This window comes from Osmerus eperlanus, chromosome 8, assembly GCF_963692335.1.
Source record: "Osmerus eperlanus chromosome 8, fOsmEpe2.1, whole genome shotgun sequence".
NCBI lineage: Eukaryota > Metazoa > Chordata > Actinopteri > Osmeriformes > Osmeridae > Osmerus > Osmerus eperlanus.
Window position 1 is genome coordinate 8,611,573 of NC_085025.1, and position 26,637 is coordinate 8,638,209.

At 41.0% G+C, this 26,637-nt stretch overlaps 3 protein-coding genes across 3 annotated transcripts; 2 read left to right on the forward strand and 1 right to left on the reverse strand.

Annotated features, from left to right (window-relative positions):
- Positions 1–2,703: 2,703 nt before the first annotated feature.
- fosab (v-fos FBJ murine osteosarcoma viral oncogene homolog Ab) lies at positions 2,704–5,211 on the reverse strand. Its single transcript, XM_062467071.1, has 4 exons — positions 4,909–5,211; positions 4,292–4,519; positions 4,031–4,138; positions 2,704–3,911 (listed from the first exon to the last, which is right to left on the reverse strand). Exons 1-4 carry the CDS (start codon positions 5,041–5,043, stop codon positions 3,276–3,278), a joined length of 1,107 nt encoding a protein of 368 aa, XP_062323055.1. The 5' UTR covers positions 5,044–5,211; the 3' UTR covers positions 2,704–3,275.
- A 2,496-nt stretch (positions 5,212–7,707) lies between these two features.
- si:ch211-153j24.3 (protein c-Fos) lies at positions 7,708–11,748 on the forward strand. Its single transcript, XM_062468522.1, has 5 exons — positions 7,708–7,868; positions 8,723–8,889; positions 9,599–9,826; positions 10,143–10,250; positions 10,488–11,748. The coding sequence occupies exons 2-5, from the start codon at positions 8,749–8,751 to the stop codon at positions 11,163–11,165; spliced, it is 1,155 nt and encodes a 384-aa protein (XP_062324506.1). The 5' UTR covers positions 7,708–7,868; positions 8,723–8,748; the 3' UTR covers positions 11,166–11,748.
- A 5,371-nt stretch (positions 11,749–17,119) lies between these two features.
- On the forward strand, positions 17,120–26,427 carry jdp2b (Jun dimerization protein 2b). Its single transcript, XM_062467091.1, has 5 exons — positions 17,120–17,248; positions 18,039–18,089; positions 24,397–24,614; positions 25,130–25,234; positions 25,411–26,427. Exons 3-5 carry the CDS (start codon positions 24,420–24,422, stop codon positions 25,597–25,599), a joined length of 489 nt encoding a protein of 162 aa, XP_062323075.1. The 5' UTR covers positions 17,120–17,248; positions 18,039–18,089; positions 24,397–24,419; the 3' UTR covers positions 25,600–26,427.
- Positions 26,428–26,637: the final 210 nt, after the last annotated feature.

Below are 26,637 nucleotides of genomic sequence, written 5' to 3' on the forward strand. Positions count from 1 at the left end.
TATGGCACCTTAAAAAGCAGGTAGACAGAATGACGCAAGTGTGTCTCCACACCCTAAATCTAAGGGCTTTCACTATCTGGATCAGAGACTTTATTACCCATGCTGTAGATACAATGAGAATAGCACACCTCCTGCCACTGATAGTGGATTGGAAATGCAAAGTGGATGTTTGTCAGTGTTGGTTTTTTAAGCATCAGTATCCAGTATTTAAGTATCAGTATCCAGGATAGTCATTTATTGTCCTATCCCTGTGACAGTATAGAAAACATGGCCTCAAAGGTGAATGTCAACACATGACATTTTGACGTTTGACGCCATCTCATATTGACATATGTGCACCATTACATCAGAAATTGATTTTTCCAATATAACTTTTCGCCATTTTTATTGCTTTAGCCTACGTGTAAAAAACACATTCAGTGAATTGTACTGTTGTTTGTCATACACACAGCATAGGGCAGGAAATTAGGTTGTATTTCTGGATTTCCAAAGCGTTACACATCTGCACACTTGAGAGTCAAGAGATGGCAGTTTTCCGTGAAAATGGAAGCAATCCAAATCGGGCTCTTGTTGTCATGGCATGTTGGCTCCTCCGTCATCACTGTACTAAACAAATTCATTGAGCCAGGGTTGTCTCTTTCCCTATACCTCCTTCTCTCCCGCATGTTCTCTCCCTCCTTCTCATCGTCTCTTTCTCTCCATCTCTCTCTGTCTCCCTCCCAGCCTCTCTCACGCACACACACTCCTTGTCCTTTTTCCTTTTTTTCTCTCCGCTCTCCTTCTCAGGCGTACGCTGCCTGCCTCCTCCCCTGGGTAGGAGCACCAACGCAGGTTGGCGTCACAGTGTTCTAATTTTACTGCTGTTGATGCTGATGTTAAAAGAAGCAGCGAGCACCTGCTATTTCTGCAACTGCCCCATCTCCCAGGGCCTGCCAAGTGGTATTTATAGAGAAAGTTGGTACATAGTTATCACATGTAGGAGCATCACTAAAGCTAGGGGGAAGCACATCTTTTGTGTGAGGGAACATTGAACAGCCATTGAATAGCCCACTCAGAGTCCACTGAAACATGCTTATGAAACAAGAGTCCGGGGTCACTGGGTGCTTTTCTCACACAGACAGAAAATGGTTGCCTATTAAGTAGAGTGGGTTGAGAATTATGAACTGCTATAGATTCTCGGCTAGGATCAATATTACTGTAATTTTACATTTTCAGAGTGTACCCGTCTTTAATCTCTTCAGTGCTATCTGACTAAATTCCCTGGAAAAATTGTAGTAAGGAGGAATCTAGATAAGTGATGCAATAGTGAGTGCAGTGCAACAGCGGGTGTGATCTCAGGAGTGTTGCACAAAAAGGGTGTGTCTAACATACAGGCCTGAAACAGTCAGCACAAAGGCAGCTATGCTGTGTTTACTTCCGCCCTTTGTGCACAAGGACACGTACAACACATTTCCTGGGTAGAGTTTTGAGCAAATGTCTGTGACAATTATATCTATACAAGGGAAATTTCAGACCAGATGGAAATAAGAGCTAATAGTGACTGTATGGTCCTTAACCATGAATGATTAGCTCACCTTAAAAGGACATTTTACCATTCAATTTCAGAATGGTTGGGTAATCATACTTCTTGATTAGCATTAATTATTTCTGGTTGCAGTGTTGACAAAACATGAAACCATACATTCTAAAACAAACATTCATTCATCATACAAAACTGTATGATGAATGATATGTTTTGTACCAAAACACATACAAAAAATATAAAAAACATCTCATGTACTTTTAAAGTGCCTTTTTTAGCATCAGCAAAGAGATGCAAGGATTGGTTGATATCAATAATTAAAAACATCACTTTACCCTGAAAAAACAGCAGGCTACTAGCCTTTGTACTCCTAACCCAGACACCCAGTTTGGCCCAAGTAAATGTCTGTCCGTTTGTACAGTTCTAAGAATAACAGAATAATAAATAAAATATATGGAATAGTGTTTAAAAGGAAAGAATTTGAAATGAAGTAGAACTGTTACCCCATCTTCTATCATCCTATTTTTTCTTGAGAAACGGACAGGTGAGACAGACTAAAATTCCAAAAGGGCAATATGAAGTAGGTTATCAGTAATAACAATCGTTTACTACTTGGCCTGGCAAATACTGTGACTTTTTTTTTGAAGTATTGTTTATGGATATATTCAAGCAAGACTTATAGCTAACATTTCACATTTCAGACAGTTCAGTCTCTTGCACATTATACAGCCATAATTCTAGTACATGTTTGAAACGTTTCTGATCGTCGATGTTTGAGAACTGGGAGAAGAAGCAAAATCTTTATTTGGGCACGGAAGTTAAACGTCAGCCCACTAGCGTTAGGGTGTAAAAAATGGAAAAGAACGCACTGACGTAAGAGCTCTGACGCGTAGTCAACCTTGGCAACAGACGGAACAATAAATAGAGCCAACGCTGTGAGGTGCAGGAGAAATAGACCACTGTCTCTTAGGAGATCTAATATTAGACAGTCGTTTAATTGCCCCCAAGTAAAGCGATTCCATGCCATTTCTCCTGAAAGGTTGGGTGTTTCAGAGTCGATAAGATAGCGCAGCAGGCATTTCACGGTCTATGGTTGTAGCCAGGCTAGATTATTCTGGAATATATTTGGCTGCATTCTTCCCAAGGAAGACAGGCCTTCAGACAACAATTTTGACGCAAAATAGTCTATATTTAAATGTCATATTTATTTTGTTACAAGGTTTGCAAACAATGATCAACAGTTTGCATTTCGTTCCCTTTTAACACTATGTAAAAAAATAGATTTGATAAATTAAAAACACTAACGTTTTCACAGAAAACTTTCATACTAAGTTACATCACTCAGACCATGGTTAAAGCACATCATGTTTTAAATAACACAACACTCTCACATTCCATCAACCAGAAAACAAAATAGCTCTAGATATCTATTGCTCTGAACAACATATAGCAACACTACAACAACTTGGGTTATCTAGCACCATAAAATGAAATATAAGTTGTCTATTTTGTAAACTCAGACTATTAGGTGGTATTACTTAAAACATGCTTATACTTGCTACATAAGAAGAGACAAGTAGGCCTATATAGTTAGTTCAGATAAAGAACAAATCATAATGATAACAACCATAACAGATTTGCTTCCTGGTAGTAGAAGTCCTGTCCATAGCCCTGCGATTTGTTATCTGCACATCTACGTAACATCAAGTACATGTGCTCTGGATAAAGTGTTGCTTTGAAAGGAAGAGTGTCTTCACAGAGCTAGCAGGGTGGGGGAACTGAGGGAGTCGGAGGACTGATCGTTGCTGTTGCTGCCTCTCCTGTGGGCGATACCGCAGGTGGGGAAGGTTTCTGCCTCTGGGTAGCTGAACACAAAGGAAGACGTGTAGGTGGTACAGGAGGGAGTGCAGGTGACTACAGGTGTGCACAGGGACTCAAAGTCATTGCTGGCAGAGGTGTAGAGGGGCTCCCAGTCCTGGGTGTACAGCGAGTTGGACAGGTCCACTTCAGGTACCGACCTCGCCGTCTCCATCTCTGTCTTGGCCAGCAGGTCGAGAGACTCCTCGAGCGTGGAGTCCAGGTCGGACATCTTGACTGCACCACTGGTGTTAGAGGCATTGGAGAGGACAGGGCTGCTGGAGAAGAGGGAGATGGAGGTGGAGATGGTGGTGGCCTGGCTGGTGGGTGCCACAGTAATGGTATTCTGAGGCTGGGGGATTAGCTCGATGGGAGAGAGGGAAGTGGTGTGGAATCCAGAGTCCAGGTCAGAGGGGATCTTGCAGATAGGCTTGTGGGCGGCGAGGATGAACTCTAGCCTCTCCTTCTCCTTCAGTAGGTTGGCAATATCGTTTTGAATGCTTGACTTCTCATCCTCCAGTTCATCAGTTTCCTGCCAATCAAGAGGGAGAAGCACTGTTAATTTGGCTGTTAATTAACATTGTTTTTAAAGCTGGAGATGAATTGTAAATATACAATAAGTCTCGCTGGATTGTGCATTTGAATACTTACAGCTTGGAGAGTGTCAGTAAGCTCTCTCCTCCTGTTGCGGCACTTGGCTGCTGCCTGCTTGTTCCTCTCTCTGCGGACTTTCTTTTTCTCTTCCTCCTCAGCTGAAACCTGGCAAAAAGAAAAACAATCACATTATTTCTCCACTCTTTGATTCTATCTCAATATCATATGTAACCTTAAAGGACACAGGGCTGCTTTTTATATTTACAGGGACACTCCCTCTTGTGTAACTCACTGCCAGTTCTTGGATGTGATAATTACCTGTTCCATCTTGCTCCTCCTAGAAGAACCGTGGCCCTTGTTGCCTGTGGACTTCATTGCTGCCCTTGAATAGGATGGGCTGGGGCTTGAGCTGTAGGGATGGCTTCTGTTAGAAGGGGCCACTGACGAAATAAGAGGCTGGACCATCCACTGCAAGTCTGGGCTTGCAGAGATGGCTGTGACTGTGGGGATGAAGGAGGCACTTTGCACTGTCGGGTCAGCAAAGTCCTGTAGGGAATGAAGGGAAAAGCTGGTCAGAACAGGACATAAATATATTGGAGACATTGGGTGAAGCAATGCACTGCATATGAATGAAGCCAGTGGTCTATATAAAGCAGGGTGGTCTATAAATATCCCCGTGATGTAAGCTATGACGTTAAACATCTCTCTGGAGTTTCTTGGTGAATGAAGATTGCGTGCCTTGTTATAGAGTTAATGCTCAATCAGCTTGACATACTATAGTGGACTTTTGATGCATCTAATTCTGCCTATCTTACTCAAAATAATAGAATGATTAATCAATCATTTTCGATGTTATGGTTCTGGTAGGTTCAGCATAAATGTGTGTGTTATTTCTTCAATTGAATAAGCAATGCGCATTTGATTGATAAACATACCTGCGATTGGGGAGATCCCATGCTTGAATATGATCCCGCAGGAGAAGGGTAGTATGCTAGGTTGTCACCAACTGGAGAAGCGGTGCTGCAGCGGGATGAAGAGTCGCAATCTGTGTTGAAAGCGGTGTACATCATCGTTTCAGAAGATCACGAAAATACTCGCAATTTAAAACAATTGTTGAAAGGTTTGACGTTGTCTTCGAAGAAAGTGTTCCTATGGCAAGTTTGACAGTTTAAGTCCTGAGTTTAGGTCCCGTGTTGTCGTGCTGATTTCTACGTTGCTCAAAGTTAGAATATCATCTCTCACTGCTCGCTGGGTTTATATAGCCTGGACTTTCTTTCCTTTTTTTCAGCAGAGGAAAGCCTACTGACGCGAAGAAGGTGGGGCCATCTTTGTAGGGGAGGGGAATACGACAAAACAAGTCAAAACATTATAATCTATCTACAAAATACGAATGCTAATTACGTGAAGTAAAGCACAGTTATTTGAATAAAACTAAATTTGTGTCCTTAAATATGATTTTCTTGTGAATGATTGTCTCGAGGTGCATGTCTATAAGTTACAAGTTCCCCATTCCTAAAACATGGAACGTTCCAGAAGGGAACCCCAATACGTAATTTGCCTTATATGGTACGTATCCTGTGAAAAAGGCGGACCCTGATTGGAAGGGGAGGATAGTCTAGTCAACGCAGTAATGTGACGTTACGTAAAGAAAACAAGAGGTTGTTGTGAAGACAGCATGGGACAAATACGATATATGGTCAAAAATGGCAACAGGTGTCATGTTTATATGAATTTAATATACCTAACATGACAAAATGTGTAGTCTGTAACTCTTGTTTTCCATCAATGGTTTGGATTTGAACAAAGTGTATAAGACAGTGGAACTTACATACCCTTATTGCTACAAAAGTAGTATGTGATAACTAGTTTTGTAAAGCATTCGAAGTTCGAAGTTTTAAAGAGAAAAAACATTAGCCAATTCAGGCTTATCAGTGCATTCTGGTGTATTTACTGGGGTAAGATGATTTATATATTCAAGCTAAGCAGATGTCGTGGTACTTTTCCATTTGTGTACAAACTGAGCAAAAATGTTGGCCCTATGCTACACAGAAAGAGGGAGGCTATTTTCTCAAGCCCCAACAACATTCCTGTACCGCATGTCTTGCCCAACAGCAATGTGTGTACCTGTGCGCGCGCAATCCTGAGAAGGACGTGTATTGGGCGTGTAGGAACAGTGTTCCTACACTGCAGGAAATGTGTGTTCTTTTTTATTGTATTGGTTTGACCTCGTAGCCTCTCCTTATTTCATCAAGCAAAATGTGTTCCCTCAGGAATGCTACAGGTTTGCTTACTTCATCAAAATATAACTGCACCATCTCAAAAACAAAAGTGAAATGAAAATATTTCATTACATAGGATACATTTAGTCATTTAGCAGGTTATGTTCAATAATACTTAAAGTAAGTTGAAACATTTACAATTCGAAATTGAATTAGATTCATAATTGAGTCATGCTTTGTTTGTATACGTTTTCAGACTAAAATCCCAATGGGCTGGATTTGCCATATATTGCCAAAATATAGGGTTTTCAAATTCTGATTTAAAAAAATTACAATATTACAATAATATTGTACAAAAAATATTTGATTACATTACATTATTATATTATTATTTACATATTATGGAAAGTATTGGTATCCAAAATGGCTGTCTCGACTCTCTATCTGAATTCGTAGTATCAGCGTTCTCATTGGTTTCCTAACTTCAAGCAGCGTTTCCCAGGTTCATGTTTTGTTGAACATTCTTAGTTGCCCTGGCAACGCCCCACCCCTTCGCGTCAGTGACGCTCTCAGTTTGCACAGCTCTTTTCGGAGCTGAGCAAGTGGAATGGGACACCCTTCCCGCAGTCACGGGCATTGTTTGTTTAGGTATCTAAACGAATTGGCAAGAGCTTTATTCAGAACATTTGACTAAAGTGCATAATCGCAATGTTTGTTCTAAAAGAGTGTGGCAACAGGTTTGAGTTAGTTAGACAGTACTCAGCAAAATAAACTTAGGCCTATGCATTGTAGCCATAGCTGTAGGCTACTGTCTCTGGACAAACGTTTTCATCATGTAGGCTAGGCAAATGGTAGTTTTCCCGTTAACCTTTGTAGAGTTTAAAATAAATAGCATCAGTGATACAAACGTGTTTGTTTCTCTGCTCTTCAGAACCCACCCCCGCCCCGTAATTCCTAATAACTAGCCTACACCGAATTCGATCTGTCAGTTGAACACTTCTGATTCAAGCTCTGATGTCATCCTTTTCCTAAAATAGACCCCTTCAGAGAGTTTCTTACATTCAGTCTTAAGTTACCCCAAGTTAAATCATTTCTTTGAGGTGAAGTGATAAGGGTCTATATTTATCTTTTAATTTTCTCCCCTTTCTTCGCCAAATGCGACCTAATGAACGACCACCCTAATGACATGCCAGTAAAGGGGCCAAGGGGGCGTGACTGCTGGGAAGAGAACCGCTCTAGTATTTCAGGGTTCACTTTGCCGTCTCATTTGAAAGCATTGTGAGGTCATAGAATTTGAACAATGGTGTTCTCGTCCACAATTCACGAAATTTGAGTATGCACTATATTCATTAAACAACCTAAACAGCCATGGTTTGAACGCAAGTAGGCTAAATGGGTGCTGTAATGTGTGCTATAGCGTAGATCCGTGGCCTTTATATTATAATAATTAAAATAATTGATCCGTTGTAATTGCAATCCTGCTTACTTTAGTTTTTCTTTTCGTTTGAAACAGAGCGACATAGCACTAGCTGAAATAGAGGGATTTGTGCGGCCATGTGAACCGGATATACCATATATGGTCCTAGCGGTCCTCTTTGTGATTGGCTGTCGCAATACAGCGACAAGTCTGTTGCTGGAGCTGTATCCATCTGGCTGTGTAATAGCATAATTACAAGGTATTTATAACTTTTAGAACTAAATGGCATAATTTCGGTTCGAATCATCATGAACTATTTATAATAGCTATACAGGCCATGCATACATCTACAGGCTAGTATAGCAAGAATGCAATATTTGGCAGTGAATCCAATGAGTCCATCTCCAGCTTTATTATGCAATGATTAGAACACAACATAAAATAAAATCCACTGTATGCATATTATGTGTAGGCTATATGTGACGCTGGCTTAAGACAATTACATCTTGCAGTGGAACCGCATTGGAATGCATGGAAATGTTTTGTGACGTTATTTGAAATTACAAAGTACTGCTTTAATGTAGCCCAACACATTATACGTGCGTGAATTTGGCATTGTTAACGGGGACTACTATGTAGTTTAGTCATTATTATGAAAGTAGCCTATGTGCTCAATGTAGCGATGTGTGCACAAAATGAACGTATAGGCTACGTAATGCAAATTCTGCATGGTGACGTAGTTCATTCATAAAGTGGGGACTTCATCCACCGTTTTCTTGAAGGGGGATGTAATTTAAACATGAATTCAATTTGTAACACTTGAAATATGTAATACGTTCAGATAAAGCTAAACCGTTTTACCTGCCTTATATAATGTGTACTCAGATAAGTTGTTTTGTTGCAACAATGAACCTGTTTATTTCCTTTCCATCAGCCTCCCCTCTTTTTGAAATGGTTTTGTCTCACCACACCGATTTCATTCATAAAATTCGAGCTCACTATAAAAGGAGGAGATTTCCACTGTCTGAACAGTTACCATGTACGTGAACCTCTAACACTGATAGTGAATTCGGAATAACCAGAACAGCAAAAGAGGTATTTTATTACTTACAGAAGAACAGTTGCCACCTGGGGAAAAGATGTATCCCGACTCAAGCCCTGATTACGACTCATCGTCCAGCTGTAGTACGACATCGTCTGCTGGGGACACCCCCGCGTGCAGCCAGAACTCTCCAGACTCGCTTTCTAGCGCATCATCTACGGACGGCACGAGCCAGAAGGTACAAGCCTGTATACAGATTTCGGTTAATGTTCCAGGAAAACCGTCAAAAAATAAATAGGATAACTAACCCCGAGGCTTTGAATATTCCTTGTAAAAAAATTGTTGTAGCCTAGTTTGCATGCCTAATGTATATCACTGGTTAAATCCCTCACAGTTATTGATCTCCACCCTCCGATTTAAAATGCACGCCTCCATTGACAGAAAATATGCAAAGTATTGACCTGTCATTCCAATCAGTAACGACAACGATACAATGTCTGAGTATACCAATTAAAACGTCTATAATCTTTCTCATGACCTTTAGTATTGTTTTAATGGAGACCTGATAACGACCCAATTAAGACACAAATAGATTGTATTAAAATGGTAAAGATAACGATGAACAATTGTTATAGCCAGCCACAATTCGTATTTTTATGTATTGTGCATTACTGATTCTTGCGTCAATGTCGACGTCAGAAGTTATCCTAAAATCCACATTTGATCGATTTTGATGATAATGGAAACATGTATCCTTTCTTTGTGGACACATCAGCCATTAGGCTGCTATCTGATCATCGTTGACATTCTCACTCAAATGATTGATGCGTTTACTTAACGCACAATAATGAAGGTCAAAGATAAACGCATCCGACGAAAGCCCCTTCATAATGATCAATCTGAAATGGCAATATGAAGTGAACGGTTTGTTTATGCCTTATTTGCAGGATGTTTGTGCAGAAACAGGTGCGTCAAGCTCCACCTTTGTTCCCACTGTGACTGCAATCTCTACCTCCCCGGATTTGCAATGGATGGTGCAGCCGACAGTCCTCACATCTGACACCCCCTCCCCTGGCCGCAATCAACCAAGGAAAGTGCACGGCGCTGTACAGTCCTCTCATAGAGCTGGTGGTTGCAAGAGACAGTCCACAGGCAAGAAGGAACACAAAAAACAGGTACTTTTTTAATTCGAAATTTAATATAGGCGACGGTCTTAAATACAGTTGTATACAGAGCGATAGTGATTACGCGTGAAAAGCTTATCGCCTAGACCACGCCAACAGTGCAGCATTTAACGCACGCATTGAACGCAGTCTGGTGTTGAAGACAGCACGCACTCGAATCTTCTACGACGGTGTTTTTGAACCACATGCACTGCGGAAAAATGATGTATTGTCCATGCCAATATATCTCCGTGCCAACTTCAAGACCAGACAAGATGGCCAGACTGTATACGTATTTAAATATTTCCTTTTTCTGTGATTGATTCAGCCTTCCTCAGAGGAAGATGAGAGGAGGAAGATCAGAAGGGAGAGGAATAAGATTGCTGCAGCCAAGTGTCGCAATAGACGGAGAGAGCTTACAGATACCTTACAAGCTGTAAGTATGTCCCCTCATCTTTTGAAAAGGCAGATACAAATAGCAAGAGTATTATATTTTTGAAACGTGAGGCTATTTTATACTTAATTCTATATTCACATCACATTTATAACATCATTCAATCAAGTCAGACTGACCAAAGCCAATCAAGAATTTGATGGGCAGCATTTATCAAATACTCTCTGTCAGCTATTCCTCTTAACAAGTCTTTATCCGGGTATCTGCTTTTCCCTTCAGGAAACAGACAAGCTAGAGGATGATAAAACTGCACTGGAGACCGAGATAGCCGACCTCCTGAAAGAAAAAGAGAGACTGGAACAGATCCTAGCTTCCCACCAACCCACCTGCAAACTGTCCAACGTCGATGGCGATATTGAAAGCATGCTACAGGACCCTCCGGCTTCCCCTCACATACTCTCCATATTAGATCACAGCAAACTCCCAGAGGGCAGTGTAGCATTGGAGGGCCCCTTGATGCAGGACATGGAAGCCTTTGCCCCTAACATTTCTGCAACGGCCATCTTGGGGAACTCCAACATCCTGTTATGCGCCACTGCCACCATAGAGGAGCCCATGAAGGACCTGAGGGGAGACGACTTGGAGGACTTGGTCCCAAGTTTAGAGCTGACGAATACCTCAGAAACGGCTGTGTCCGTACCTGACATTGACCTTGGAGGCCCCTTCTGCGTCTCTGACTGGGAAACCCTATATAAGTCAGTGGCAAATGACCTTGAACCCCTCAGTACCCCGTTTGTGTCTTCCAGCCCCACCTGTAGCAGTTACCGCTCTGCTTTCTCCTTCAACTGCTCGGAGATTGACTTCTTGGCAGAGAGCCTCGATGGCCTCAAAGGTAGCCTGGGGAGGTCAGAGTTCACAAAAGATAGTCTTCATTCTCCCACACTTTTGGCCTTGTAAAACTGTTATGCAATTGTTATGCGGATATGTTATACAGTTATTCAAAAACAACTTACCAGTCTATATGGTTCCTTCAAATGATGTTTTGTAATGTTTGTTTGCTGTTGTGTAAATCCTAACCACCAAAGGTTACATCAATGAAATTAAAAGTTAACTGTGACTGTGTTTGACTTCTTCCAGATTTAATTGGTGCAATGCCAGCAAATGCGCTGTTTTTCTTGAAAGAGATATTGGTTTGTCCTTATATCAATTGCATGCAAATGTGAACCGTTTGGATTCAAAGAGGTTGTACAATTTTGTATGTTGTCAGCCCTAAGTGTAATATGAAAATAGATTGTGGTTCGTGTGGACACTGTGAACAGATTGTGTTATAACAAATGGAATTACAGTTTTAGTCATGTGTGAACAGTTTCATCATTTTACTGTATGAGGTGAAAGTGATATTTCTTTCAAGTTTTCCATGAAAACATCATGCCATGTACTTTATTAAGATGTATTCTACGATATAGTTTATTTTTTTACCTCCAAAGTTGAAACTTGTTGTTCAGATGCAAAACATAGAACACCAAAAATGACTAATAAAAAATATATAAATTATATTGTTTGTTGACCAATTTGTCTCCACAGTCATAACACTGACGATTTTGCACTACATACAAATTCCCCTTCTATTTATAAACTAACGTACTCCCAGGATTTAATTATATATTTTTAATTAGAGGGAGCAACAAGATCATAGGAATCCATGGGAATGGGTTTCGTTCCACTATTCACACGGTAAAGGGAATTTGAATGTAGGGCACGGAACGTGCATTGCAGTACGTCACAACGTATTTGCACTGCACGCATAGACGTTCACTTCCATGTCCATAAATGGAAGTTCAGTTGTTTTGTTTCCATGGAAACGGTGTCACATTTCACGCTCGAAGATTTTCCGGGAAAAAGACAAAGCTAAGTCGAGTAGGACTACATGAATGACAGACTCGCTGTTGTAGCATTGACGGTAAGAAAACCAACGATAAGCCTTGACACCAGAAGCTCCAAACATAGTAGAGACGTATTAAATACACTACTTCTCATTGGACGTTAGTTTGTACATTTACTTTTTAGTCCTCCAGAGTGAGTGACAGCGGCACTCTAAAGCACAGTGCATGGACGAAATGGAGTTGTACAATAAACCAATTTATTTCTTAAAAAAATAATAAATAACTTCCATCAAAATCACCTCTTCAAATCTGTATGAAAATGTACCATTAAATCTATAGTCCCAAATTGGTTCTTGAACAAGCATAACGCATTTTCTATGTATAAATACACGTTTTTTAAATGTGTAGCCTAAATATAATAGACTTCATCAATGAGCCTCATTGTGTGCAGGGAACCCTTGTGAGCGGAGCAGGTGTGCATTGGTGTGTGAGAAGAGTCTCTCAGCTGGGATCAGGCTCTGCTGCACACTCGGCTGGCAGTAAACATTCAAACACCCTAAGCTTGAAGGCTTTTTACGTCTGCGGAAGAATGGGTGCGTGTTTATGTTGAAGTCTCGCTCAGTTGTCTTATAGTCGCCTTGCATCAATGCAAGTACATATTTACAGCAAATCCCACCACAGTGTGTCTGTGTGTGAGACTGCAAATGATTACAAAATCCGTTTTACCACCTATTAAAATACTTACTCCATATCCTAAAGAGAGGCATGCTATGCTGTGCTAAACACTGTGTTTGGGAGATTTCTGTTTTGAGATTTCTGGATCTCCTTGTGTGGCATACAACAAACTTCTGGTATCTCCGATGCTCCATTGGGCCTCCACACGTCAGGCCAACCTTACACTGACTGTATCCCCAGTATTCCCACTATCCTAGACTACACCACTGAACATGCCCACCAGAGTCAGGGGATCCAGTGTAAAACACAGGCCCTGTATTCAACACTCATTAAACTGTCATGAGGCTCTGTTGAGCTCTTCTTCACCAGGGTGTAAATGTCAGTTTGAAATGAATCCCGAGCCCCTTGGAGGATGCATAGGTGGATCCACACCCACCACAGAAAACATAAACAAAACATGATCACGTGTCTTGAGTCAACACAGTTGAACTTAGCTACCCAGTCATGTCAAACTATTGAGCGACTTTAGAACAGGTTTCTTGTGTTGGTGATAGGAGAATAGTCTACATTAACAACAGTTATACAATTATATCTTGGTTTGTGCAACATTTTACCTTCACTCACGCTAGTACATCAGAAACACTAGTACAATAACAGAAGACCTCAACATATCTCAGCTCTGGCTTCTCCTACTCCTTCTACTTGCTCATCTCTTTCTCTCCGATTTACAATAATCATAGAGTAGGTAAAATGTGTAACTTTGTAACATGTAATTGATTTAATTTTAGTTGCAGTTTTATGAAATATCTATTTAATTGAACTTACTTTTACCATTCTGAGACTCAAATATATGGAATTTATTCAGGAAACAGAATTTCCTTTAACATATCTTCAATATTTACAACCAACCATAAAATCCCATAGTATCTTATTTCCAACACTGAGAAGCATTCTTACATAAATGGATGTAGGACATTTGTGTGTGCGTTCCTTTTTCCAAAGGAATGATCTCACCCTGATTATTCCTCATGACCAGTTTCCTACCCACTGTAATATTCCTAAGGGTGTACTATATTTATATAGATAAATCAGTGTCATATGAGTGAAGACTTGAAGTCCATCAATCAGGCGTGGGTGACGTTTAAGCACAGTCGGTATGACCTGTTGACTGTGGAACATATTTGTAGATCAAATCTACACAGTCATTGAGACAGCTGCCATCAGAACTGAAGAGGTTTAGAGGTGGATATGACAAACAGGATCTCTGTGAGCATAAGCCTCCCAATGCAGGCCAGGTACAAACACTTGGTACAACAGGCTCAGAGAGGTTAAACACTCAGATCCAAGAACATTTTTAGTTTACTCATCATTAAACGTGCCAAATGGATAGCCTACAATTTATGAATATGTTTACAGTTATAGTGATGAGGATGAAAAGTATTTGTATAGCATAATGAAATTCAGTGTAAATAATTGACTGCAGAGTGAAGTCCTGCAAGGTTCTGTTAGACAAGGCCTACCTCCTCATTTAAAAATATGTGAGCATCTACATCTCAGTTCCTTAAAGATCTGCTTACGCAAGCATTTACCATGCCCACCAGCTGAACAAGGAACATCTGTTAATAGAAGTGCATTTGTGAAGATTCACTCATACGCTGGTAGACAGATGCTAACGTGATTGATAACTGTATGTCTGCGATTATTTAAAAGTTAGGGGAAGGAAGGAGAATTTATGGAAAGGGGGCATTAATAAAGAGGAAGCTAGTCTGTAGTGTCTGCGGGGTGATGAGAGAGAGATGAGTCAAGGCTGTGTCTGGAGGTGTGTGTGTCTGGAGGTGTCTGTGTATGTGGAGTGTGTGTGTGTGTGTGTGTTTACCAGGGATTTTCTTCATCAGCTAAAACTCTTCTGGATTGTGAATATAGCTGTGCATTTGGACACTTGGTACTGTCTTGACATACAGTACATGCTTGAGGAAAAATTCCTGTTTTGAAATAATGTGAACATGAAACTCAACGGTTTCTCAAAATGCTATTACACCTTGACACTCACCCTTTAGACAGAATGATGAATGCCTTTATCTTATGCTTGTAAAACCAATAACCACTTAAGCACACCATTCGTATTTGAAGCAGATGCAGGCAATGGTGCCAAACCTCATGTTTTAATGTAAATATACAGTAGAGTTGCACTGAGGCAATCATGGCCTTGGCCAGTGTGTGGAAAGACTGAAATGGGAAAAATACATTTAATCATTAAACAGCCATTTTTTATTGTCTTTCCTCTGGGAACAATTGGTTTTTCAAGTGATTTGTTCTCCTTCACACAATTGGTGAACTCTGAACATAGATTCTGAATGGGATGAACGATCTCCAGCCTAAACAGGGGACGTTCTAAGAAATGATTTCTAGCACATGTTTCTTTGATTTGTTTAGGTTCAATAAATTGATGAGACTGTATGTTTACATTGAGACTGGTTTGCTTTCAATTAAATGCCATCATAAGAGATTGTTATTATTATTATTTTATCCTTTTTGAAGAGCCAACTAGACTGGAGCCATGTGGCTTCCAGTACTGATGAACATCTGTGGGCTACCTGCTTCACAGACCCGAGAGAGAGGGTCCTCCGTGATGTACTCTTCATCCTGGTCTGTAGAGGGTCTGAAGCAGAGCAACACAGCCAGATCCCTTGACTCTGTGTGAGACTCTCCCCACCACTGTTTCACTTCTGCTTATATTCCTCCTCCCTCTAGTCGTGAAATGCCTCTCCCAAACTTGTCATCTATGTTTGGAGAGACTATGACGCACCCCCCCCCCCCCCCCCCCCCCCCTTAGGATCTAGACATAAATCACAGCGGAACTAAATTAGAATCTAAAATAAGTAACGTGTAAGGGGGGCGGGGGAGGGGGGGGATTTCAGTTTGGTTCGGATGGCATTGCTGTCTGGCTGTTCCAGGTGGAACGGCTGAGAGGGCATAGTGTAGCGCTGTCACTTCAACTCAGGCAAGACAATCAAACCAGCATCCTGACACAGATTCACCAGGGCTGCATAGAAGTATTGTCTCTCTTATGCAACCTGACAAGGGACAGGGTTGACAAACATGGCATGCTGATTTGTAGACTCTTCACTTAAAATAGTTTTAGTTCACAAGATTACATTTTTCAATGGCAAGTTCGGTAGACTCAACACAAGCTCTTCTATTATCTCTTATTGAGTTACAACTCACACAAGTGTCTATATTTAGGAAAAAATGCTTGGCCTTAATTCCACGTTAGCCTAAATAGGAAGTGTGTGGATGTGTTTCAATGGTTTAAGGTCTGCTGGAGTGATGGAATGCGATAGTTAACTGGCAGGTAAAACATTTTGTCATTTTTCCCTTCAACCCTGATTAAACTGAAGCACCAATGAGAGACTCTCATGATATCTGCTGTGCAAATAAAAAAAGTATGTGATCAGGGTGCAGGTAGGATTGGTGCAGGCCATGGAAAGTCCAAATCCAAAATCTTCACTCAAATAAGCTTATATTTGACTGACTTCATAAAACTGTAGATTTTGGGGTAAACATTAATGTTTTGCCACTAGAGGGAGACAACACGTGCCATACCAGTCATCTCTATCCCAGCTGTTTTTTTCTGGAATGTTCCTGAGTTACAATAAATGATGAAGTTAATGACATCTCTTCTACCTCCCCACACACTGCTCCTTCAACTGTTCCTAATAACAGATTGTTAAGTGTAAATTTGCCATACTATGTCAGTTGTTAGGAAAACACAAGAAAACTCTTGCTTAAAAAAATGCTTTTTGATTAGTTTCACTATTTTATTCCAGACAGAAAGAGGTTAAAAGTTGTGAACATCTGTGACTGATGCTTTTTGCTGAATGGGTCACTTGAAAAAGATAGACATATGTCTTATTGATAGGCCAGACATGCACAAATAGAATACCAGAATACCTGCTGGGTATTCTGCAGGTGCAGGGTGAAGTGACAGGAGTGTGAATGGAAGTAGCGTCAAATTCCACAGCTAAATTTATTAAATTGCTCTGCTGCACACACACACACACACACACACACTGTGTCACACAGTCACACAGACCCAGTAGGTCACAAGTACTGTTGGTATACCTGTAAAGCACGGTGTACTGCGACATTTAGTTGTTTATAATGCTATTAATATCTAAGGCCGAAAATGTTTGTTTACAGCCACAACTTTAAGTTGCATGGGTAAACTACGCCTATGTCTCCGGACATAGCCAGAAGTTTCCTCTCAGTATGTTGTCTGTGTTTTTTTGGTTGCTAGGGGTGGAGCGAACAACCTCTTATATTTCATCCATGCTTACGTCTAGGACAACAATTTCCGCATTCCCGAGCCCTCCCAGATACCGATCAGTATTTAAACCGTCTGATGCAACGACTTTTAGTCTCAACATCTACATCCGATTCTATAAGGCTATATCATCGTCTCCGATTCTGGACCCCGAATAGGTAAATAAACACGTTTTTCTCAGTGATGAAAGTTCGCATTTTGAATTAAGCTGAAAGTCAAGTAACTTTCACACTTTTAATTTACTTTTACAATTCCTTATCGTCATTTGAAGCCTTTTATAACAAATCAGTGTCGACTAGTCTTTGTAATAATGGAATTTTCAGTGTTTAAGTTAAAACAGTAACAAATCATTTGTTTTCATAACCATCTGATATCGGCTAGCAATGTTAAAGAACTCGGATGTCGATTGTGGAGCCATCATAGGCCACCGCTTTTCATGCCGAATTTTTGTGCTCAACTCGGGCTTCATTGTTACAACCGTGTTGTCTCAAGTGAAACAACGTAACGATAAACCGTTGCAATCGTAGAATCACGTGTGGCTGGAATATTATGAATTGCCCATTTACATTTTAACTGGATTTATATATTTGTGTTAATCTTAGTTGTTTCATCAGCCGATCATTATGTAACGTAGCCTACATAGACGCAACAGTTAAGAGTTTTCAGGAATATGTATACACCGCTCAGCAAGACATGCGAGGAGGGGAAAATGTTTCTTTAGTTATGAGTGGCTTTTTTGTTTGTTCCAAAAGTCAGCAATGATGGCTAGGATCTTAAACCCTGCAGCTCACCTCCGTTGTTGCAGTTGAGGCAAAATTGTGTTTTTTTTTATCAGTATATATCTTTTTTTATTTAGGTATACCAATTGTGAGTTGGCATTTAATTACATATTTTAGACGGTTTAAAAAAATCCTAACTTTTTTTTTTTTCTCCAACTTTTTTTTACAGCCTCCAGACATCATTATACCATAGATCAGAGGTCTACAGACTAACTGCAAAGTAAGTGTTTAATTAGTCAACATCATTTTCAAGCTACTCTAATTCAGCTTTATGAAGTTTCTGTCATTAGCAGACATGGAAGGAAATGGTCTCTGTTAATAGTTTACTTCTGGAAACATATCTTCTGGAAACATATCTTCACTGTTCACAATATGAGGATAGCCTACTTCCTTTCTATAAACTTTAATCTTTACATTTTCAAATGTGAAAACGCCCTCTAACTATTTATTATATGTGAGACTCATCTGGAATGGGGTCCTGAATGCTTGCCAGACTGACTGGGCCTAGCCTATATGGGAAACATTCAGAAGCAGCAAGTTAGTCGATCATATCACACAGCATGGAGCTGTCAAGGAACTGGCAATGGTGTTTTGATAGGGTGCTTTGCTTTCAGTGCACCACTTGTCAGTGAGCATGACTACTTGTAAAGTCAGAGTATTATAGTATATTCTGCTCTATTCTATAATATATTCTGAGATATCTACCTCTAGGCCGAGGTACCCCTACCTCACTGGTAGGGTTATCCAGATTTGACTACATATGAGTTATCCAACAGTTAGGCCTACTAGTAACTCATCTGGAGACTACATGGCTTATCTGCTATTAGAATGAACGTCATGTTTTAACTGATGAGCTCAGTAAGTTAAGATGTTGTTGATGATGTGTGTCATTCAATGAATGTTTGGATACTTCACGGTGTGACTTTAACTGCAAGCCCCACTCTGTGTGTGTTTGTGTGTAATGGGGTTGTATAAATGCCCAAGTGCCTGCCCGGGCACATCAGTGGTGCGGTTTCTGCAGAAACGGAACGCTGCCGCGTATTGGGGCAGGGCTGGCGAGCCAACAGGCAGCGCACGCTGGCAGGGGCGGAGGGGGAGGGGGGGGGGGATACGTGGGCGCGCACAGGTTTATTTTAGGTAGAAATGCCTTCCAGTGCCTCTCTCTGGAGGGCTGAGAGAGCCAGGCTGCACTCTTAACTACAGCAGACGAGTTACATGTATCCATGTAACAGCCAGTGGTGACTCAGTATGACTCTGGGAGCCCCCTGACAAGTCCTTGTATCTCTGGATTTGCAAGGTCTCTTCGATGTCAAAAAGTCAGTCCTCATGGCATGGGAACTTTGTTGACCAAACCACCACTGTGGAAGTGGCCTTCTTGGAAAAAAAGTGTAGCCTTACGAAGACATTATGTAGGTTCTGAGTAGGAATAACATGTTTATATGAAGCAGAAAACTCGGTGGAGGCCCTTTACAAGTCTTTAAGGTAGACTTTCGAAGAGTTAATATTCAATGCCTTCCAGATTTCCAAATTCCTTTAGTTGTTTCGAACCTTTGGAAGGGAAACTAATTTCTTAGCCTCACACAAGTATAGATTGCATGTTGTAGTCACAACATGTCAGCTTTAGAGTAGATTTTTTGGGATAAGCCTTTTTTGTCATGTCTCTTTGAGTCATACTCAAATACACACTCGTGCAGCCTTTATAGATTTTTTTAGGGGTTAATATTATATTAAATTGCATGTATTGTTTATAATTCACACATCGGATAGGATTTATTTCTCAATAAATTATTATTGTACACCATGACAAATAATTTAAAGGTTAAGATTTCTAATAGACCTGTACTTGGACCTTTCATGAAAGGTGAATAAACTGGTAACTTCACAGTGACAGAAACAAACCGCTGTTTTCACCGTGCATCCTGGTTGTTCGATTACAGCAAACATCCTGACATGAGGAAATATGAGGTCACGTGTCGGCCATGGTGGAACCCTTCACCACAGATTGCATCATCTGATGATTGCTTCAACAGGCAGCATTAAATCTATTATTTGGCAAGTTTGGCCTATACGTTAATTTCAAGGTTTAGTCAAATTGCCAACATTTTGTCATGCAGATAACTCCATACTCCAAACACAACCCAGATGGAGAAATGCAGGTGCCTTGAAACAGGAAGGCAGGACTGCATGTAGAGCACTGTGACTGTGGGTGTGTGGTTCATAACAACAGTCTACCCAAGTGGATGAGAACGCTTAGTTTCCTTAGTGGATGATTTGCATCAGGATTTGACGAGGAAATTAATGTCAGTACTGACAGCACTTGCTGCCAGTTTACATAATCTTCTGACAACAACAATTTTAGCCTTATCATTTCAAAGAGACTCATGTAGGCTTGTAAATTCCATTAATGACAGATTCAGAGAGACCAGTTGGTGATTTGGTGTAAAGATGCGTGTTCTACTAAGTCTTTTGATAATTAGAAGGCTTTAGGAAGCTCAGTTATCATAAAAATGTTTTAGCAGTAAGTAACACTTTCCAGAAAAGTGTTCAAAATCTACAAATTTAAACCTAATCACTGCTCCTTGGTTTCCATAGCAGGTGTTCAGAGAGATGCCTATTTTCCTATTAATTAATTTAGCAAAATATTAATTCTTTTGATTCCACCAATGTGTGCATGTGCTGTACGCCTGCTTTACGCCTGGGATGGAGCGAGAGGGAAATGAAAGCAGTAAAACATCTATTTTTTTTGTCCCCAAAGTCAGTCACACACTCACACCCAAGAAGTTCAATGACCACAAGATCGAGAACCCATTTTGTTTTGTCCGTCCATGCTTGTGTATTATCAATGTGAAAATAACAAGGGTTTTGTGGGACTGATATATTGTAATGTCCCTGCAAAATAGCAAATTCTTCTGGCTCTCTAGAGGATTGCGAAAGGTTGGGTCAGATACTCAGCACATATCTTGTCTGAGTGCGAGATGTAATGATGATTGTTCAGGCCTTGGCCAGTTCAGCAATACGTGGCTTGGCTAAGACTTCACTCTCATTGTTCATTTTGAGATCTCAGACATAGCTAGACAAATGGCAAAGGTGTGTTTTTTGGATGTCACAGAGTTGTGTGAGAGATGGTGCCCGGCGATGCCTCAGTCCAAAGTGAGAGCTGGCAAAGTCAAACAAGGATCAAAGGAGCACTCTGAGAAAATATGTCTGCTTTGATAATGTCATGACTATTAGAGACGTGAGATTTACAAGCCTCACAGCACAAAGCTTGAGGTATTTCAGCCAAATTAGATTTTTTTTATTTTTATACAGCTAGCAAATCTGAACTATGACCTGGGAGGTTACAATGGCACCTCCCTTCAGCTGCCATGTTGTTACACCACTATGTTTCAATAGATATGCATTTGTTGTTTAGAAAAAGCAAATATGCAGGGTAATACATTGGTTTTTACCAAGCACAGACACACATGCTGATACACACACATACACACTCCCTTGTAGGGAGGAGGATAATAGGGACTCCAGTCGTGCTGCTGGGTATTGATGGTGAGGGGCTGAATTCCTCAGCCTTGGAGCTCCTAATTGCCCTCAGGAATGAAGCAGGAAATGGACCCATTTGGTCGACCTGAAGACAGATGAAGTATGCGAGTGAAAAACGAGGGGCGTTCAAGCATGTATACTGTATAAAGACAGTGTATACCAAGCATGTATACTGTATAAAGACAGTGTATACCAGGCATATGTACCTGCACTCATGGAACACACACACTCTGGACTGCATGTGCACACACAGTACACACACACTCTTATTCACCCACCCACCTCTTGGTCAGGGCCTAGATGAGGTTTCTGTTGGGCCCCTGCCAGGGTCGGCCTTAAGTTTGGGTCTATGTTTCATAACTAATGCATGACATTTCCACTCCCCACCCTCCATGTGCTGGCCCCTGGTCCTTCTGGGCAGCCCCGGACAATACTGCCCACTCCCCCAGTCCTTATGTGGGTGTCTTTGTCCCAGATTGGGTCCGTGCCGTGGAACCGGCTTTTCTGCTTGACTGCGTGAACAGAGTTGAGGCGTTGCATCATCAAACAATGACTGTTAATCCCGGGCAGCCGGCCATCGGTGACAGAAATTGAAAAACTAAAGAGGAAAAGGAAAGAAAAATATCACCCCTCCAACACCCCTCCTTTGATAAGTGTAAAATCAGGTCTGGGGTACGATGAACGGGTCAACTTCTTGGAGGTCTTTGTTGGGCCTTGTTTGGAGTTTAAGCGTGTTTAGACATTCATTGGTAAACAAAGTAGAATGTAAAATAAAAGTTTGTCTGTTTTTAATGTCTGCTTGTTCAAAGAGCAGTGAACAAGAACATTTATAAGAATCTGTAACAGACTGAGTATACTGAACATAAACTTTCACTCCAAAGGAAATCTCTCAATTTAGAAAATACCAATCAGTTTTTAAGAGTAGGCCCCGTCAGAAATAACACCAGGAAAATGGTTTGAAGAAGAAAAAAGACAGCTCATTTCATGCCTGATAATTGAAAGGAATCATGACGTCTGTTCCAGTCATTCTCAGTGTGAACATTGCTGCCCTCAGGCTGGCATGTCTCTGTGGACTGTTCTGTTCTGTGATCTAACCTCATGCAGTGAACACTAGACAAACAGGAAGTCTGCAGAGTTAGGCTAGCATGTTAGAACAGGTCACATAGTGAGACGGGGGCCTTTCCCTTCCAAATGCAGTATTTAAAGGGATCAGGTACTGTAGGTGGGGTGGGGTGTGGGGTGGGGGGTCAGTTGTGCATCTGTGCAAATGTGGTGGGGCAAATGTGGTTTTTCCTAAAAAAAAAAAAACAAGTGGCAAGAAATTTTATTTGGCTTGTTGGAGACTGGTTCCAGAACCTGTTTGTTGGAGGGAACATATTCAAGGTGGCAGAAGACCAGGGTGCATGCTGGAGGATGTAGTCGTCCACCATCATGGTTCTCTTCCTCAGCCTAATGACTGGTCAACAGTCAGAAAGTTTCTTTCTTAATGTTAGCGATTAGGACTTGAAGTACGACTGATTCTATGTGTTTAAAGAACCTGTTCTTAGCAAATATAGTATTGTTTTTCTGTCCTTGCCCTTTCTTTTATGGCACGTGATGAGTAAAAGCAATGGTAGATGAGGTTAAATCTAGTCTTTTCACACCTCCCTAAGGGGTTCCTATGAGGCCAATTTAAAATAAACAGTTTTCAACTAGCAGAATATTTTCCTTCCAATTAGAGTCTCTCCTTAAACTGTTACCGGGCAGCTGGAACTGGTGACAGACCAATAGAGTAACACCACAGTACAGTTTGCACCACCCAGTAAAAATACGCCCACTTGATTCCATTCCATTTTCCCAACAATAAACTCCTTGCGCAGTGCAACACAGAAAGACTTAAATACCAGTCTGTGGCTGGGAGGAGATTGTCAGAATAAGAGTTACATAACCCTGTTTATATATTTATTTTAATACCTCCCTTCTGGCTTTTGTTTTAAGTCTAGTTTTGCAACTAAAAATACATTCCCCTCAATAGTCATTCAATTACCTCGTCACAAATGGACACATTTTGCTAGACAAGCACAGATACCTTTTTGTATAGTGAGCATCTTACCTGTTTCTATTGAACTGACATTTTTCAGTATGTAGCTCAGCAGGAAAATGTGAGCTGTTGTCACTGACGGTAAATCCCATAAAGGCCATACTTTCACTACTTAAATCTGAGAATTAATGCATTTTTTTAAATGTGATTTGTATCCTGAGGAAAATCAAATTCTACCACCATGGAAGCCTGTATTTGCCCAAGATATAACATATTTTAGTAACCATGTTCAACCATACATTATACACGTCAGATGAGCATGCTTTTCTACAAGATTCTGCTGTTGTCCTGGCGGTTCTCTCATTCACTGTGTTCTGTGGAGAACGCAGGGATGGGCAGACTTGAGGCTCCTGAACGGCTCACATCTGCAGCGTTTGTTTTTTATTTGGCCATCAGGAGTTTTCCCAGTCGTGGTCTTCCAGTAAATTAGAGAGATGTCTTAATTCTGCAGCTACTTCCTCCTCCCTGCCCAGTAAACACTTTTTCTTTCTTTTTTTCCCTATTTCTTGCTGTTTCCCTCACTTTTTTTTTTTTTTACTCCTCCATTTTCCTTGATTGCATAGGAATAGCTGTGGTCAAACTGTTCAAATTGCCCCCTATTGTTGAAAGCCAGCACTGGTGGTTGGGATGGTATGCATGAATCCCAGCCACATTTGAGTCCTCATGGACTTTTGATCATCTTGTGAATCAGTCCCATTTAGAAACATCTAATGAATATCCACATCATTCCATTCCCACAGAAAACAAGTTTTTCTAGAGGTCATGCATTTGTATCCTACAAAAGCCGGATTCCAAAGCTTCTCTGGGTGTGCCATTAAAAATAATTGTTCAAAAATAACTTCGGTCCTAACCAGTCTCTCTCCCTCTTACTTTCCCCACCCTCTCCTTCTCTCCCCTCTTTCCTCTCCAGCGGGGGAGGAGGGTGGTGAGGACATGATGCCGGGACAGATCCCTGACCCTTCACTGACGGCGGGCTCCCTGCCCAGCCTGGGGCCTCTGGCGGGCATCCCTGCCACCACGCTGACAGACCAGCTCAAGTTGGCCGACTTCCGCAACCTGGGCGCAATGCTCTCACCTCTGCACTTCCTAGGGAGGCTGGGGAAAAGGACACTGGAAATCAAGGAAGAGGTGAGGAGGGGGGAGACTGGGAGGGAAGGACTAAAAGCGGGAGGAAAGATTGAAGTGCAGGTTGAAGCGAGAGAGAGTGTTGTTGGGTGGGTTTGTTATGAAAAGAGGATGTTGGGGTCTAAATGGAATACATTTTTTTGTTCTCCTCCGTGCCATTGTATGAGGGCAAATGAAATACAACTGGGATATTAAACAGGCAGTAAGAATTGAGCTCCTTGTAACTGTTTCAGATTACTTTACCTGTAGCGCCCCCACATGGACATTAGGAGTAGTAGTTTACGTGTTGCATAACATCAATGATTTCAATCTGGGTTATGGTTAAAGAATCCAGATTTCGAAAGTAATATTTTGGTCTCCTAATAAGCAGGCACTATGTTTTATGCAGACTTTGTTTCTAAGCAATCTGAGATTCTCTATTAAAAGAAAATAGCCACAAATATTGACCATATGTGCATGCGTTTTTTTTTTTTTATCAAGGTAACTAATCACCTTGTATTCCCCCCCCCCTGTTTCAGATGGAGGAGGATGACAACAGGAGGAAACGGAGAAGAGAGAAGAACAAGGTGGCCGCAGCTCGCTGTCGGAACAAAAAGAAGGAGAGAACAGACTTCCTTCAAAAGGTACGTTTCATCTCCACCCATAGAGGGGGCTCTGAGGACATTGTAAACATACTTTTTAAATGTATTTATGATTTCCTAGACCATATCGGCACAGTCTCTACACGGCTATGTGGTTGCTCAGAATTGTGTTATTAGTTAAGTTGTGTCAAAGTCTGCTACTTGCTCTGTCTCCTCAGGAATCGGAGCGCCTGGAGATGGTCAACTCAGACCTGAAGGCCCAGATAGAGGAGCTTCGCGTGGAGAGGCAGCAGCTCATGGTCATGCTCAACCTCCACCGGCCCACATGCATCGTCAGGACAGACAGCGTTAAGACCCCAGAGAGTGAAGCCAACCCCCTGCTAGAACAGTTAGCTGCCACAGAGTAAAGAGAAATTGATGGACACACTATATCTCCACCAGGAATTGGCTAAAAAGAAAATATTTTTTGTTGTTGTGAGTGAAAGCACTTGAGCTCCAAGCTGGACAACTTTGGAGACTCTGTTGTCCCAAACACCTGGAGATGCAGGGCGCCTCTTTGTGAATTCTACGGGCTGCTAAGTGTCATTGTTGTTGATTATACATAGTGCCTTCTAGTTACTACTACCACCTTTACAAAAATGGACAGTTGGTGAAGTTCGTACAACTGGAAGCAAAGTTGTTGAGGAAACACTACTACCAACATGGTGCATTGTTATTCACCTGCCACAGACAAGACAAGTAGCCTAGGTTGTATTGTAGAGGCACACATTTAATGTGTTGTGGTTTGCCAATGTCTACCGGTTGAAAAATACAGGTTTTGTACTTTAAGATTGGTCAAAATACATATTCTAGTACGACCCTTGTAGAGTTATAGTTTGTCATTGTGTATATTATCATGCCAAATATTTTGTACCCTGCCTTGACAATGGCAGTTAGCGGTTGATCCGTGGTGACGCTGGCGTCATGAAAAGCACATATGAAATGTTTACAGTTGTTTATGCCTTGTTGGTCTGTCTACCAATGTACCTCTTTTATACTGCTTTATATATTACATATACATGTATGATATGCCTGTTTATCACTTGATGTGATGCTTTTACATCTCTATTTTAGATGATGTTCTGTTTAGCATGTGTGAAAAAAAATGCTGAACAATATCTCTAAGCAATTAATATTTTGGAACTGTACCATGTTACTCCATCTATATTAAATTCTATTTTCTAACGATGTGAAAATGAAGTGTTTGTTTGAATGTTAATGCATACAATCAAACACTATAACTATCAGGCTAGATTTTGTACTTGTTGATCTTGTTGATCGATATTGGCCTGAAAACTGCAGTATATAGAAAACAAGGGAAAGAAAATGGAAATGTGTTTTATTTAAATTGTTTGGATTGGTATCTGTTCCAATGGAATAAATGGTAGCTTATGTATACTTTACCT

Excerpts from the sequence above, each read along its gene's own strand:
- si:ch211-153j24.3 (XM_062468522.1), top strand. The coding sequence starts at position 8,749 with ATGTATCCCGACTCAAGCCCTGATTACGACTCATCGTCCAGCTGTAGT. Across the intron at positions 8,890-9,598 it reads CGGACGGCACGAGCCAGAAG|GATGTTTGTGCAGAAACAGG; the intron begins GTACAAGCCTGT and ends CCTTATTTGCAG. Across the intron at positions 10,251-10,487 it reads TTACAGATACCTTACAAGCT|GAAACAGACAAGCTAGAGGA; the intron begins GTAAGTATGTCC and ends TTTTCCCTTCAG.
- fosab (XM_062467071.1), bottom strand. The coding sequence starts at position 5,043 with ATGATGTACACCGCTTTCAACACAGATTGCGACTCTTCATCCCGCTGC. Across the intron at positions 4,520-4,908 it reads TGGGATCTCCCCAATCGCAG|GACTTTGCTGACCCGACAGT; the intron begins GTATGTTTATCA and ends CATTCCCTACAG. Across the intron at positions 3,912-4,030 it reads TTACTGACACTCTCCAAGCT|GAAACTGATGAACTGGAGGA; the intron begins GTAAGTATTCAA and ends CTTGATTGGCAG.
- jdp2b (XM_062467091.1), top strand. The coding sequence starts at position 24,420 with ATGATGCCGGGACAGATCCCTGACCCTTCACTGACGGCGGGCTCCCTG. Across the intron at positions 24,615-25,129 it reads CACTGGAAATCAAGGAAGAG|ATGGAGGAGGATGACAACAG; the intron begins GTGAGGAGGGGG and ends CCCCTGTTTCAG. Across the intron at positions 25,235-25,410 it reads GAACAGACTTCCTTCAAAAG|GAATCGGAGCGCCTGGAGAT; the intron begins GTACGTTTCATC and ends CTGTCTCCTCAG.